This window comes from Pyrus communis, chromosome 9 (genome assembly GCF_041283825.1).
Source record: "Pyrus communis isolate YQ-2024b chromosome 9, ASM4128382v1, whole genome shotgun sequence".
NCBI classification, from domain to species: Eukaryota; Viridiplantae; Streptophyta; class Magnoliopsida; order Rosales; family Rosaceae; genus Pyrus; species Pyrus communis.
Window position 1 is genome coordinate 5,828,906 of NC_142573.1, and position 16,127 is coordinate 5,845,032.

Here is a 16,127-nt window from a genome sequence, read left to right on the forward strand (position 1 = left end):
AATTTACCAATATTATGTAAGTTGTTTTCCTCAATTAGAAAAATATGATAAACAAGGTGCTCCCTAAATAATCTATATAAAGAAGAGACCCCTATAAAGAACGTTATTCCTTTTGTAAATAACATGAAATTCGTATAAATATCAGTTTATAATGATAATATTACATATCACAAATAAAACCTTCCTACCATAGGCACCACCATACATGGAACTTTAACAAATTCATCTTCTTCTTTATTCGACCACATTCAACAAATTCATCTTCTTCTTTATTCATGACCACACTCACTATAAATTTAAGAAAAAAGTTAATCAAGACCTTGACCAAGAAAAAATGTAAGAAAATGAAAATGTATTTATGTTTTCAGAAGTTGTTGATCATAGGTAGGATGGTGGCTCTGATTCTGGAATATGATAATAAGTATCAACAAAATCATCATAACTGAGCTTGTCGGGGCTGGCTGCTGATTGATCGGAGTTAACCGTGCGTGCTGGAACACCGAAGTTATAATCCCTTCCTCCCCGCCTCCCCCATTGCTTCCTGTTGCATGGTGAGTCTCTGCCGATGACACAAGGCCCAAAGTGAGCCTCCTCAGCACGAGCTGCTACAGCAGCCAGAAGAACCACAACCAAAATTGTCAACAACTTCCACATTGTTGCTTGCTTGCTTATTGGGGTAGAGTGGTGGGAATCATGTGGACATGTGGAGTCAACTTATATAGCTACGTATACCATGGAAATTCGATCGGTAATCGCTTTTCGTATAAGTAATTAATCGAGTAATTCAATTCTGTCTCACGTTATGAAGTTGAACGGATGTAGGTTACTTGTTTGTTTATTGTTCAATATTTAGTGCTTTGCACTTTGTTACACTAATTAATTCTGTAACGCTTAGTGCATGTAATGCATGCAGTTTTGGGTTGCTGCACCCTGCATAGTCGTAAGCTGTGCTACTTGTATCAATGAAGCGATCTGAAAAACCTTAATAACACCTTACGTGCGTGATTGAAATTAGACTTAAAAACCTAAACCCTACCCAATCCTTGTCATTAATATCAAAGCACAACCAATCGAAGCAAATCTTCTTCACATATATTTTGCACCACACAGGACTGTAACGTCAAAGATTCATAAACCCTTAAATCCCTAAATTATAAAGAAACAGATTGAAAAATTATATTCAAAGAATAATTCCAGCGATGAAGAATTAAAAAGAAGAAAAATTCAAGCCAAAAAAAAAAAAAAAAAAAAAAATTAAAATGAAGAAAAAGTTTATGTTGTGAGCGTGAAGACTGGACTGGCTTAGGAATGATGCTTACATTGTTGGGATGACTTGACGATACATATAATTATAAACCTTGGTTTTCTCAAACTTCAGATGAGCTACAACACACTTGATCAAGGTTGAGTCTGTGCTTGATTACATATATCGAACTCATCACGATTCTCGGAAAGTTGAACTCCCATGCCAAAATCACTAGCTGATTATTAAAAAAAAAAACCATTACAACAGATGAATATGTGCAGTAGACGTTTTTTCAACTAAGTGTGAAACCATTAGACTAAGTACCAATTGGTGGTAAAATAATTCTCTCACAAAAAGAAATTTTCTCTCAAATTAATTGTGTGTCGTGCTTATGTTATACCACCCATTTAATCAATTGATCAATTGATCGTCTTGGGTTGTGTTGCCCGAAAAAAATAAAATACTTCGCTGTTTTGGCGTGTTGACTGCATCTAGTAGTCTCCAGTTTTCGGCATTTTTGGGCTTGTCTTGTTAATTGTTTGTAATCTGGTATATTTATTACGTTTACTTCTTCACCAAGGATTTTATGCCAACAAAGTGAGAGAAGGATTTTACTTTTTTGATGCTAGTCATAGGGTGGAGGGAAGGGGAACCAAAAATTAGGTCAATATTAATTGATATCAAAGTAATCACTTATGACAGTGGAGTCTAAAATCTACTTATTGCTTACAAATGAAATAAAGTAACACTAGATGAAGAATGTGGTGCCGATAAATAATGAAATAAATAAAACTAGAAGGCGATCGGTAAATACATATTTTTAAGAAGAATGAGGGTTAAATTTATTAAAATACATTAATCAATAATAAATGTCACAAAGAGACTACACGCAAAAATTTTGCAAGATATTTGATTTCAAGAAGAAGGTGACGAGGAAAGGCATCTCTTTCCAATTTGATGCTTCTTATTTTCTTCGTCTCAAATAAAATGGACCAATAAACACGTTTTTTATTGCGATACCAAATATGCCTTAAACAACAATTTAAATCCCTAAACTCCCCTTGAGTTATTAAAATTTCAAAATAGGTCCTCTTCTAATTTCTAATTGCCATTTTACGTCTTCCTCCTCCTGCTTGGTCCTCACTCAAACCCCATCAACCTTTTGTACCAGATCAGGTTCGAGATCCAGCGAACCCGTTAAAGGTTCGCATTGCAAGGTAACGTTTATTTATTCAAAGCCATTTTTTTCTCCCTCTCTAATCTCCGTTTGGATCTGATTCCTGTTCAACTGTTTCAATCCCACCTCTCTGCGTTTGCTCGTTCTGGCGTTTTCTGCGTGTTTTGCATTGCTTTCTCTTGAATTTTTGAAATTGGGTATCAATTGGTTCATCTGAGTTTTTTGAATTTTTGAGGGAATTTGGATTTGGGTTGTCAGAAGCTGTATTCATCAAGTGCTTTAGTTTTTTATAAGGTGGTTTGCGTAATTCTGATTGTTTAGTTGGTTAACGAAATGGGATTGGTATAAGTTTTTTTAGCATCTAATTAAATGGTGAATTTGGTGCTTGTTATTCATAAAGATAGGATTTTTAGTTGCCCATCAATGCTGGTCGTTTTTTTTTTCCAAAAGGGAACAACCGGTGACAACCCACGGTTATCCATCCATTTTTGGGGCCGGGAAGACTTACAGAGATATTTCAGTCTCCCTCTGGCCACAAGTTTGGCTTCCACACAGGCCTCGGGTTTACCGAGGCCTCTAGCTTTTAGTTTTAAGGAAGCCTCGTAATCCGTCCTTTACCACTCGGCCACCAGCTCGTGGTTATCAATGCATGGCTTTGAATTTTGATTTTTGTTCAGCTGAATTAGTTACTGTACATTTAGAGCTATGCAGTTTAGACTGCGTCCGGGATCTTAGAATGAAGTTATTGCATCTATGAATCATTAGTTAGAAAGATGTTATGCTTGATATCCCACCTTCCCAAACTCTAAGACAATGGTTTTCCGAATTCTTTTGGTCACTTTATAATGAAATTTTAAATTTCTCTGTGATTTCATTTGCTGCAGTTTCTTGGCTGGCTTAGCGGAGGAAAATTTCGTAGTTGCTAGTTTTATCTATGTTTGGAGGTGTTGCAACAGTGCCTTCCAATAGTCCTCACTTAAGAAAGTCGGGTAGCAGACCTGTTGTCTCTGATCTGGGTACAATTAAGTGTTTGAGTTATGACTTATGAGTTGTAATTGATACTGGGTAGATATATCTACCATGGGGGGCTTTTTGTTTTCTTCTCTTGTCACGGCTTTATAGTTATAGTAAAAAATCTTTCAGGTACAAGTGAGCTTGAAAATGGTGCAGAGGAGGGCTTCTTGCGTCTGATAGAGGGAAACGATATGAAGGGTGGAAGCATACCAAGGAGTACTGCTGCAATAATGCCATCTCCAGCTATGTTATGGAGATTTAAGGTTTCGTTATGATAATATTCTTAGTCTTTCTGAATTACGTTTCCAGTTATTTTCTGCGTAGTTTTGCTGAATAATTGTAAAATTCTCAACTTGGTAGAAGGAGGGAATTTCAATTTATTTTTCATTATTTATTGTATTGAAAAATTCTGAAATGGATGGCCTGGCTCACCAAAGTTGGATAGAAGTGGATCATTTCTTCTCTGCTTTACAATTGTGTTGGGTTTCAGTTCAATAGCATGTGACATATATCTTTACATCTTCTATTTCTTGGCTTTAGTTTCGTGGCTTCCTAAGTTGGTTTTATGTACAGGTCCTACTGTTCTTTGCTTGGGGTTTCATTTGTTGCAAGGTCAGTTCTTCACAATTCTATTTTTACTGCTGGTGATAGGGTTCTGATTTTATTACCAAAAAAATTATCAAGAACCAAAAATACGTTAGTTTTGTGCTGCAAGGATGTTGTTACCAAACTAACTGCAAATTTACAGGTTGGATGGGATTCTGTCATGAGGATGAGTGCGGATCTGAGAGATTTATTTCTATATGAGGCATTTTTGTATTATAATCCTCTACTTCTTGTGGTTAGTTTTCTTATCAGAATTGATTATCCTATCATACTTCAACATTCTTTATCCTTCTATTGAAACATTTTCGTCTGTTTTTGACATGTGCAGACTATGATGGTTTGGTTTTGGGGAGTCAATCTTTGGGTTTTTGCTCAGGGCAATGTAAACTATGCCAAAATTTTTGATCTTGATCAAAATCATTTGACCCACAGAGAAATATGGAAGGTACCAGTGCAACAACTCGGTCATCTTGAACTATTAGCCTAATTGTTACGGAGTTATTTTCTGTTTCTGTTTTCATGTGGAACTTTAAAGGTTGTGCTGCACTAACATAAACCTTGGAAATTGCAATGTATATTTTTTTTTCCTTATGGAAACAATATACAGAATTTTAATTTTCATCTGCTTTGACTGTTTAATGGCATTTTTTTAGAACTTTTCTTAATTTAAAAGTTTGAAGTCTATACTCTCTCTCTCTCTCTATATATATATTGGAGAAAAGTAATGGTGTGAGGGCCTATTTCATCTTAGCTGTTCCTGTTAATAGGAGGTAGCATGTTTTCTTTATGGAATGCTGTTGGTTAATTACTTTTGACATATCTGACATTGAATTTTTTTTAATTCTCTTTACTTTCCCGTTTCATTGATTCACTCTTACCATTCAGTATGCGTTTTGCAGTGTGCGACATGGATGACAATTGTTGTGCCGACAAGCATGACAGCTTATCTTTATCTCTATTCGCATGGAGAAGTGTCACTTGCTGCATCACAACCAGTGTAATAGATGCATCCATATAGATTTTGAAGTACCTATTTGAGATAGCGTTTGTCTGTGATAAAAAAAAAAAAACCATAGTTCACTAGTTTGAATGACCAAAGCTTCCAAGCCTAAGTGAAGTATTTCATTTTATAGAATAAACAGTGCAGATATATATTTATGATTGTTCAGATTATGGTCTACATACTATTATTTATCATACTGACAATGCTATTGTCCATTTTTTATCTTCCATCTGTTAGTATCTTGTAATTGGGCTAAGTTTTAATTGCATTCTTCTGCAGGTACTATTATATGCTGCTGTTGCAATGCTTTTGATATTCCCTTTTGACATTTTCTATTTGTCATCTCGCTTTTACTTGTTAAGGACTCTTTGGCGTATAGTTCTCCCATTACAGGCAAGTTTGTTTCTTTCAAACCTACCTGTGGACCTTCTCCCATCCGTTTGATTTTGTTTTCTACTTACTCGAAAGTATTGGGAGAACTATACACACTAGAAAGTACGGTTCTCCCATTTAGTTAATGCTCAGTTGCCTAGAAGTGATGTATATTCTGGTCTCATTTATTGATTTTTGTTGTTTGTCTATATTATGATTAATTACAGTTACGTTATTTATTTGGTGAAAACAGGCAATATCATTTTCTGACTTTTTCCTGGCTGATATTTTGACCTCCATGTCTAAGGTATGTATCCTGATGTTTACTTTTACAATTATACAAGTGATTTTGCATGTACTAGAGTGCAATTTTTGTGATTAAAAAGGGATATTAAACTTGTTGATTGTTGTGTAGTGTGTGTGCAAGTTTATTGTGGTTAACCTAATAGGAGTGTAGAATCAAGAAATAGTTTGGCATCTATGATATCTGATTGTCATCATGCCTTTTGATTCCGATTGTGTTTGTCATTCCTATGCAGGTGCTTTCAGATTTGGAGCGATCAGTATGTCGAATGGTCCATCGACAGGTTAGCGTTTCACCTTTTAATTGTGATTCTTCTTCTACGTCTTTTTCTCTTTTTGTTAATCACCCAAAAAATTGATTGTTATTCTAAAAGATTGTAAAATGCATTTCGGTGCATAAGAAAATTTGTTGCCTATGCTGAGCATCTTTAACTTTGGGTATAGTAAAATTTGAGATGGACTACGTTTTTGGATAGCTTGCACTCTCTTTTATTCGCCAATGAGCATCCATCTTTCATCTTCTGTCATTGCCATGAAGCTCTTAGTGACGACTGAGGACACCATAGTATAAGTTGCTAAAACAAATGGCAGTGATGGTGGAATTGCATCAACCAAACTGCTTACTTGTTTCTTCCTATGCTTTTGAGAAAACTATGGTGCCACGAAAAAATACATTCAAGTACAAATATGTAATTGAAGTTGCACAAAGTAATATGTCAAAAAACTGATGAGGAGATTCATGTGCTAATACACATAATTTGTTATGTATTTATTTTAAATTGTTATGTTGTATTGTTCAAGAGATCTTGTGGTGGACGCTCTGACTATGTCCCTAAAGTGTTGCTACTTCACCTATATTTTATTAAGAGGTTTATTTGAAAGCAGGTTGCCACTATTGCATGGTTTGAAGCTGACTCAGTTTGTGGAAGTCACTCTGTTGCAATCCCTGTGGTTCTTGTTTTGCCTTACCTTTTTCGTTTGTTCCAATGCCTTCGACAATATAAGGATACTGGGGAGAAAACAACCCTTCTAAATGGTACGCATACTAGGCCATCTTTCTTACACGTTTTTCCTTCAATGGTTCTCATTGGCCTCAAATTCTTTCCTTAATTTGTTTGGCCATATTTCTTCCTATTAGAGATGACCATCAAATAATGTAAAAATATCCGGCTATCTTGACTGTGTGGTGCATGCAAATTTTAGCATGTGATCTTGCAATTCTTATTCTGCGCCTGCTCTCTTAAGTGTGGTTGGCAAGATCTTTAATGGTCTCTGTAATATCTGTGTTGCTCTCTTTATAATCTCTATTTCTATGTTTCTGAATAGCTGCTGGTTTGTTATGAATTATTGATGGATTTATTGCTTCATTACACTACTAATTTTTATCTGCTTCTGGTTTCAGCTTTGAAGTATTCTACTGCAGTACCTGTGATTTTTCTTTCAGCCCTCAAATATCATGTCTTCCCTGAAAAGTGGTCGACTTTTTATCGGCCCCTCTGGCTTCTCTCAGGTGTTTTGAACTCTTTGTACTCGTTCTACTGGGACGTGACTAGAGATTGGGACTTAAGGTATGTGAAATGTTTTTGTTCATACAATTACCACAGATTCACTCCACACGCAACCAGATTTAGAATGAACTCATGATCATACCATACAATGGGAAACTTAATTTTCCATGCTGTTTGATGATTGTTTGCTGCATCCTGAATACTATTTTGTCATGCTCTTTAAATATCTTTTTCCCTTTTCTCAGTGGTTTCACTAGGATTTTCAAGTTCAGCAAGCAACAATTCTTGTCAAACCTCGTACATGGACGGAAATGGGTAACACTTAACTCGTCCTTAGAGCTAACGTGTCTAGAGCAATCCTCATTCATTGATTGCTCTTGAAATCATTATTTGAATTGGGTTGCAGGTTTACTTCTGGGTGATAGGTAGCAACCTGATTCTGCGTTGTACCTGGACTTACAAGCTCTCTTCCCATCTCCGCCACAATTACCTTACCGTATTCGCAATCACTGCCTTGGAGATTTTCCGCCGCTTCCAATGGGTTTTCTTCCGTGTAGAAAACGAGTTGAACAAGATGAGCTCTAAATCAAACATTCAGCTTTCCATGGCCGACAATCCAAATGAGGAAGACAGATTACTCGTCTCTAATGGCCACAGCGGGTAGACCATTAACCAACTATCGCCTTCCCCGAATCCTCGCCGTCCCTAGTTTTGTATAATTTTGTGCCCCTAGAGGGCCCTTTGTTTCTTCAATTGCAACTTACATGAACAAATGAAAAATGTTCCTTGTTTATAAATTGATTAGGCTGTTCAACACTGCAACATTAAGGAGAGAATATATACGGCACCTCATTTTGTGAAACGACATTCATATAATGCTTCCTCTTTGATATTTTTGTACAAGCGATTTTCTACTTTAAACTAACTCAGCTTAGGGATAAGGATTCGAACTTTTGGTGTACTGAGAAAGCACATCGGATCCAATCAATGTGGCTACGCTTTGCTCACGTCCTTTGACTCCTCGTCGATATCTGAATGTATGAAATTTTGAACCAACAGCAATGGTGCTGCTGTTGAAGAATTTCCACCACATATTTCATGCATTTGGTGCTGGCCAATCAAAGTTCATCTCCAGTGTTATGCACACGTGGCAAACACCCAATTCGTCATTCGTTTACCCCTCAAGGGCCTCAACCCAGATAATATGCACACATGCAAGACCAAACCCTCTTCAAGTATTAACCACCCACACACACTTCCCACCAGAGACCACCAACCGTCATGAGTTAATGTCCAAATGTTAGCCGCCGGCGATTTCACCGACCGCCATAGCCGGCCGGATCCAAGCATCCCGAGAGTGTTAACCCTACTCTCTTTTGTTCTTGAAAAACTGGTGGCTCGAAATAACACGCTCGCAGATGACCTGAGTCAACAAATCAATGGGCTGAGCTGTGGCTCGGCGGGGATTGGGAAGAGCTTCGATGTGTTTCACGGCATGAGGCGGCCGAGCATAAGCATACCCAATTACTTGGAGAGACTGTACAAGTACACAGATTGCAGTCCATCATGTTTTGTGGTTGGATATGTGTATATAGATAGGCTGCTTCATAAGCACCCTGACTCTCTTGTGTTGTCCTTGAACGTGCATAGGCTGCTGGTCACAAGCGTTATGGTTGCTTCTAAGATGCTCGATGATGTGTAAGTATTTATACCTGCATCTTCTTTAATTTTCATGAACTGGGGGATTTTGATTTGTGTCAAGGATTTGCTGGAATTTCCAATTTTTGATTCATTTGATTCAGATTGACACCAATTGTTGAAGTTCTAAGAAAAAGACGTGCGAATAAGAGGCTTGTAGCTCAACTGTTTATATATTAGCGAGCGTTCACCTCTGCTCCCGAGGTCTTATGTTCAGTTCTTCCCTCGCAACACATGCCCGAGGTTCTACGTTTGATTATGTTTGTGCTTCTGTTTACAAAATTTTGCACATGCAGGCACTACAACAATGCGTTTTACGCCCGCGTCGGAGGAGTGAGCAATGCCGAACTAAACAAACTAGAACTGGAGTTGCTTTTCCTGTTGGATTTCGGGGTCACGGTGAGCTCTAGGGATTTCGAGAGCTATTGCTTCCACTTGGAGAGAGAAAACTTGCAGAACGGGGCATGCCGAAGGATTGAAAGGCCATTGTTAGTCCTCAACGGTGTGGATGATGTGCCTGAAATACCAGAAAATGCAGAGAGTAATTCCTTACCACCTCGGATATCAGAAGCTACCCTGAGTTCCTCACTTCCTCAGATTGTGGACTGACCCTGATTGATTTTTCTTTTTCATGTCTCCTGGTTAACCTTTTTCCTTTATTTACCCTTTTTTTCCTTTACTTCCAAGCAATGTAGATGTCACTGTGACAATATTCAAAACTAATAAGACACTGCAGTGCGAGAAAGTTAATACAAACTGCAATACGTGATCGGCTTGAAATATTGCTAGTTGTATATTCAGTGCAAGTAAGATCTTATGAGGTCCAAGGCATTTTGACATCATTGATAGATTTAACACCTTCTAATTAAGGCATTTTGACATCCCTTCCAAATTTAGAAAATGTTGCTAACAATATATGAAGGACTAAATTCAATTCTCTTGAGTATAAGGCAACACTTATATTTTGTGCAGTCAATATCTTAGAAGTATCACCTTTCTGTGGTTTTTGACATATTAATTTTGAATGGAGAATAACTTACATAGCACAATGGGTACACCACTACGTGATATCTTGTGCCAATGAAACAAGAACATGGACAAAAATATATGCATGTTTTTATTTAATTGGCATAAAACGCCACTGTAACGAAACCCGTGTCATGTAAGTCTTTGTGGTGAAAATAAACAAAGTGATGTGCACCTTTCTCAATTTTCAGGGTGGTCAGTTGGTTATATACCTGTCTTTTGTATGTTTGTATATAAAAGGATAAACTCTTCTGTTAACGATCATGAGATTGATATGTAAGTATGCATTAGTTTAATATGAATCATCATTCGATCACCGCCTTCTCACATATATTAGATGACATTTGTGAATACATTAGTGAGAGGCCTTAGTTCGAATTTTGTGGATGAAGAATTCAATATCAAATTAGGTTTGTTTATTGTGTGATTTTACCAAACTCCCTCTGCTTCAGTGTGAAATATATGGTTGTACTAAAAAAAATACCATTGGTGAACAAATCAAATTTTAAGCTTACTATGGATAAATTCAAATATGTTGAGATACTAGAGAAAACTAAATGGGGAAATACAATGCTAAGCTAATTTAAATTTCTTTTTTGATTGAAATGCCAACATTCTCCTATTGTAGTTAAACCACCCTATACCATTGGTCACCTGGGATTCGAATTATGAATGGATCCCTTTTGGGACATAATTTAAAAGAACAAAACCCAAACAAAATTTTAGTATTATCAAAAATGTTTGGAGAATTTTGAAAAACAAAACCGAACCAAAATTTTAGTATTATCGAAAATGTTTGGTATTTCCATGTGGTTTGAGAGGGGAGGGAGAAGGTGAAGAAGAAGCAGATGAAGAAGCCCAATATTTATATGCTTCTGTTTTGATCCTGTAAAGAGAAAGAGATAAAATCATAATTCATTTGCAAATTGAGCCTGGAAATCCAAATCCAATTTCTTAGCAGTAAACGCCAGAAAAAACCCTAATTCAATGTCTCTGCAGAGATACGATATTAATTTGATAAAAATGGGTATAGATCAAAATTCATTATGCAATTTTGAGTTTTTGATTTATTGTGTCATTTGATAAATTGACGCCAATTCATATATTTTAACAATTCTATATTAATTAAATAACAAAAGAGTAGGGGTTTTTTTTTTTAAACAAACAATGTGAGATTAACGTCATAATGGGTTAACAATAATGAGTTCAAATTTTCTTTTAACGAGAATTGAATCTAAACAGGCAAGTTTCATTCATTCATGAGTTTTGACTTTTTATCATAGAGATAATATACTATGAATGAGTATGTAGGATTTAAGGTATGAAATCAATGTCATAAACGATATTAAAGAGAGAGACTTGTATTTCGAATCACTTAGTCCTTAAACAAAGTTTCTAATCGTTTGAAAAGTCAACTAAACAGTGACTATCATAAAAGACTAATGTATATCGTTTTATATTGGAACGGCACTTTAATATAATGATAAAAATTTCGTATTCAACCATCTTGTATTTTGATTAACCACTAAAGAGATTAAAGTTAACATTGTCTCGTGCTACGCATGCTAGCCACACGTTAAATCTACATGTGTTTGTCCATTAACAAGTTCACTAAATAATGACCGCCTAATAAACTTAAATTATAAATGTATGTCATATGTCGAACATTACAAAACCTATGTGATGCATTTCACATATCAAACTTTTTTGTGATTTAAGTAGTCATTTGCAAATCTCTCCATAAATTATATCTCATACCTTTCGTCTAACTTTTGTGATTCGTTGATAACTTTGCCTTTAAAACAAAGGAAGTTTTATTTTTTATTAACACATTAAAAACAAAAGCTTAAACACAAATGGAGAAGATAAATAAAATAAATAAATAAATCCACAGTTTCGCATCAACACCTCTCTCGTTTCTCACTTTCGTCTTTGACGAAAGACACAAGCTTTCGCTCTCTGTAAATTCCAGAGATACATGTTCGATGATGGGAAGGAGGACCTGAGGTCTTCAAGCTGATTCTTCACCAATACTTGCTTCTCAAAACGACGCCCTAAGCTTCTCAAAACGACGAATTCTCGTTGGTTAAAGCCATGGCCGAGTCTTCAAAGGAAGAGGTGCTTCAGCTCATCAAGCGCTTCGGGGCTTATCTCACTGTCAAGATGTCCAGTCTATTCCCGATCTCCCTCCACAATCTGGTTCGCACCTCAATTTTGTGCCTGTTTTTGTTGTCTTTTCGAAGTTTCTCACGGATCTCCCGTAAAAAATTGTTCCTTTCTGTCGATTATCTTCAATTGCTTCATGAGTTTTCAATTTGTGTTCCAAATTTTGTTTTTTCATTTGATTAGGGTCCATTTCGGTGCTTGTTTTGATGTGGATTGATTTGGGATGTAGGTTTTTTGAGAAAATTTGGTGTGTAAATGGTCCATAACAGGAAATTAGAGGAATTTGGGGATATAACCATATTGATATTTTGTAGCGTAGGGAAAAAAGATATGTACTTGCGAACATTTTGATGTTGTTATGAGTTGTGCCATTGGATTTTTCAGTTCAAATGACTTAGTGAAGCTTAATCACCATTACTTTATCTCCATTTTATGAATTGTGATGCATGCAGCTGCGTCCGTGTCTGTGTCTTTGTCTGCACCGTGTCTTGTAGTGTACTCAAGAACCGTGGTTCATGTATGTTAGTACTCAGGAACCTGTAGTTACCGCATTAGTGTACTTTTTGGACAATGACTGGCTTTGAACTGAATGTCAATGCTATGAGTATAATTGACTAAGGTGAAGAGATAGATACTCATGAGATAGGTGAAGCTAATGCGAACCCTGTCAAGTGATGGGTTGTCTAGAAGTATCAAAGTAGTGCTGGAATGGGAATGCAAAAGTTGAGTTGTCTAAAGAAATTTTATATGGTGTCAGAATTCACGTTCTATTGGGGCAATTGCGGGCTTTGCTGTCGCAATAGTTTTCACATGGAGGCTGCTGAGATCACCGAGTGGACCTCAAAGAAGGCAACCCAAGCGACAGGCACCTGCATCGAGTAGTTCTGGTGTCAGTTCAAATTCAAATGCAACATTGACAACTCCGGGAGTTTCATCTTCAGAGGACTCCAGAACCCAAAACGTTGTTGATGAATTTTTTCAGCCAGTAAAGGTATCGGTCAAGTTATGAGTCTGCCTTATGGGTTTGGTTACCACTTTGTATTAATATGGTTTATGCTGAAGCCGTTTCTTTTAATTACAGCCTACTTTGGGGCAAGTAGTTCAGCAGAAACTGAGTGAAGGAAGAAAGGTAAGTGTAGTGCTTTTCAGCGTCTCACTGCATGTTGTGAAAATTTCATGGTGAAGTTACAGAACCTAAGGTTTTACTTTTAGATGTTGCTGTACTTCACAACTAAAACCGCCAAGCTTCAAATGGTTCAATACTGGCTATTTAGCTGGTATTTGATACCCTGTGGAGTAATTTAATATACTGAGAATCTGTTTGATCTTTTTAGGCAAGAAAATTATTGATTTTGAATCAACAAATTGACCCTTTAAGCTTATCTGTAGGTAACTTGTCGTTTACTCGGAGTAATCCTTGAGGAAAGTACCCCGGAGGAACTTCAGGTGTTCTAATTTTCTTTCCAGCAACATTCTTTCCGTAAATTTGCTGCTAGAAATTGGTACCGAAAAAGGATTAACATTGCCTTTTTACGTTGTTCCTGGCAGAAACATGTTACTGTGAGGTACTCAGTGCTGGAAGTACTCTTGGAGATCACAAAATTTTGTGATCTGTATCTCATGGAAACAGTTCTCGATGATGAAAGTGAAGTGCGTGCAAGCCTCTGTCTCAATCATTTTACTTGTGCTCTGTAATTTTGTATGAGTTTAATAGGTTTCCTTGATTGTTGTTTTACTTCATTTTTGTGCTCATGGTATTTAACTGTTGTGGTCTATCCTCGCCTTTTTCTTTTCATTCTCATTGCCATTTATGAAACGATATTGCCTATTGCTTTCAGAAAAAGGTTCTAGTGGCTTTGGAAGATGCTGGGATTTTCACATCTGGAGGTCTGGCCAAAGACAAGGTAGGTATATGGATTGATAGCATTATAAGTTAACTTTTAAAAGTCCCACCAACTCTTTTGGTTATTCTACTTGCTTCTTGTTGGTTTATGTGTGCATGCAGTTGTTTTTGGCTTTCTCGTCATTTTTTTCATTCTAATGTCAACCATGAACAAACAAATTTTATTTGAGCCCATAAGAAATACAATGGAGCTTGTGGAATGAAACATGATCTTGGAAATTCACCAGTACTTGTAATCTTGGATTTCACTATTTCCATGTGGGTCGAATGAGATTAAGAGTTATAACGTACGGAGATTGTGGTTTGCAGAAGATTAGGGGTCAACCCTGGAAGGAAGGCCCAATAGTTGCTCAAATTTCAAATTGACTGTGGTTTGAGTTGTGTTCTTGAATGAATCAACCAAACATGAATATTTGGCCTGACACTCAAAAAGTGTTTTTGAGTTTTAAAAACTGGATTTGAGTTGAATAACAAACGGGCCCTAATATTTCCAATAGGCATATTTTTCGAGCATATTGAGATGTGCTTTCCTGATTGTCTTATTATATTCTAGTCAGATTTGGAAGTGTTTTTGTTATAATTGATAAATGAAGTTACTATCACTAGTCTTGCATGGCGCAGCGAACTGTGCAATATACTCTCACTACTAGGCTACTAGCTTGTCAATCTAGTTTTCGTTAAGAGGACATGACACAAATTATATATGCCCATCTGATATTTTCAATTTTTCAGTAGTTTCCGTACATTTCAACTTGCCAGGATGCTGCTATTTCATTCTGTTTCTTGCGTTATTTAGTCTTGTGATTTGATTGCAGGTTCTCTTCTGTAGCACAGAGAATGGACGGACTTCTTTTGTTCGGCAATTGGAACCAGATTGGCATATCGACACAAATCCTGACATCATATTCCAATTATCTGTATATTCTTATTACTTACCTAGTTTGTCCACACAACATTCTTCGATTTCATTCCCCATGTTCTGATGCATACGCTTCATTTCCATGGCCGTCATCTGAGTTGTTCCTTTATTTTTGTTGGTTACAGAGGTTTATCAAGTATCAGCTTCACATATCTCCTACCAGAACAGAACGGGCTGCATCTAATGCATTCAACTCCCCATCCTTGGAACAGTTCTTTGGACCTGTTTGACGCCCCGAGAAACGAAAGATAAGAATACAATGTTTAGGTTTCTATTAGGGTTTTCTTTTCCCCACATTCGGGTTTTGTGTCGATCGTACTTTTGAAGTTCCGGCTGCAGCTTAACAATGCTAAACGCCGGTCTTCGTGTCGGTGTATTTTTGTATCCTGTCGTTGGTAGTCAGATGATAGACTTGCTCTGTATCACCCCACTGTTTCAAGGGACAATCCCATTGTTTGAAATTTGTTGGATCAAATCGAAACTCCGACTTAAAATTTTCATGAAATGGTTAATGCTATTGTTTGCAACTTATTATCTGTGCGTAAGATGGAAGTTTGAAAGTATTTTTAAAATGATTGAAAGTTTTTTTGGTGAAAATATTTTTGGAACCAATTCTTAGTAAAACGCGAGTGAATTCTAGAAAAATATTTGAAGTGTTTTCTAGAAGAAGCATACACTTCAATCGTGCTATTAGAACCTCAAAATGTTTTCCCTTAAAAACAATTTCTTAAACCAAAGTAAAGTTTATCCAAATTACAAGGTCTACAATCGTAATTTGACTTTATAATAAAGTGAAGAAAATATCTTAATTTTGTCGGCAAAGCAAATGAAAGAAAGGTTTTTTTTTTTTTGTAAATTTGCAAATATATCCTTTTTTTTTTTTTTTTTTTTTCACATAAAATGAAACAATCATATCAACCCTCGCATTTTAGGGTGTGACAATGTTACAGATGTTAGAGGTTATATTTTATTTATAAAATTATTTAAATTTTCTATTTTTAATTCAACTATTAATTTTTTACTATTTAGTGCTATGTAGTATTACAGAAAAATTACATATCTTGATTAATTTTTTAGAATATTTTTAAAGTTTCTTCATCATCAATTATTTTTATTATTCTTTGAAAAATCTTCATTAAATAATAATAGAATGACCAAATACTTTTAATTTTTGTCAAATTATTTT

At 36.1% G+C, this 16,127-nt stretch overlaps 3 protein-coding genes across 5 annotated transcripts; all 3 read left to right on the top strand.

The window, feature by feature from the left end:
• Positions 1–2,136: 2,136 nt before the first annotated feature.
• Positions 2,137–8,091, top strand: LOC137740848 (uncharacterized). 3 transcript variants are annotated; one of them, XM_068480653.2, is made up of 14 exons: positions 2,137–2,463; positions 3,308–3,439; positions 3,567–3,700; positions 4,011–4,049; positions 4,186–4,278; positions 4,372–4,488; positions 4,943–5,038; positions 5,326–5,439; positions 5,672–5,725; positions 5,958–6,005; positions 6,607–6,757; positions 7,124–7,289; positions 7,475–7,544; positions 7,636–8,091. In XM_068480653.2, exons 2-14 carry the CDS (start codon positions 3,358–3,360, stop codon positions 7,891–7,893), a joined length of 1,422 nt encoding a protein of 473 aa, XP_068336754.2. In that variant the 5' UTR covers positions 2,137–2,463; positions 3,308–3,357; the 3' UTR covers positions 7,894–8,091. The 3 variants fall into 3 exon arrangements, with proteins under 3 accessions (XP_068336754.2, XP_068336755.2, XP_068336756.2); XM_068480654.2 differs by having other exon boundaries at positions 2,260–2,463; positions 3,308–3,412; XM_068480655.2 differs by lacking the exon at positions 3,308–3,439 and having other exon boundaries at positions 2,260–2,463.
• A 316-nt stretch (positions 8,092–8,407) lies between these two features.
• On the top strand, positions 8,408–9,733 carry CYCP2;1 (cyclin p2;1). Its single transcript, XM_068480656.2, has 2 exons — positions 8,408–8,927; positions 9,224–9,733. The coding sequence occupies exons 1-2, from the start codon at positions 8,527–8,529 to the stop codon at positions 9,534–9,536; spliced, it is 714 nt and encodes a 237-aa protein (XP_068336757.2). The 5' UTR covers positions 8,408–8,526; the 3' UTR covers positions 9,537–9,733.
• A 2,036-nt stretch (positions 9,734–11,769) lies between these two features.
• LOC137739191 (ubiquitin-conjugating enzyme E2 enzyme activator PEX22) lies at positions 11,770–15,472 on the top strand. Its single transcript, XM_068478738.2, has 8 exons — positions 11,770–12,152; positions 12,877–13,110; positions 13,201–13,248; positions 13,509–13,565; positions 13,668–13,769; positions 13,958–14,023; positions 14,838–14,939; positions 15,067–15,472. Exons 1-8 carry the CDS (start codon positions 12,048–12,050, stop codon positions 15,169–15,171), a joined length of 819 nt encoding a protein of 272 aa, XP_068334839.1. The 5' UTR covers positions 11,770–12,047; the 3' UTR covers positions 15,172–15,472.
• Positions 15,473–16,127: the final 655 nt, after the last annotated feature.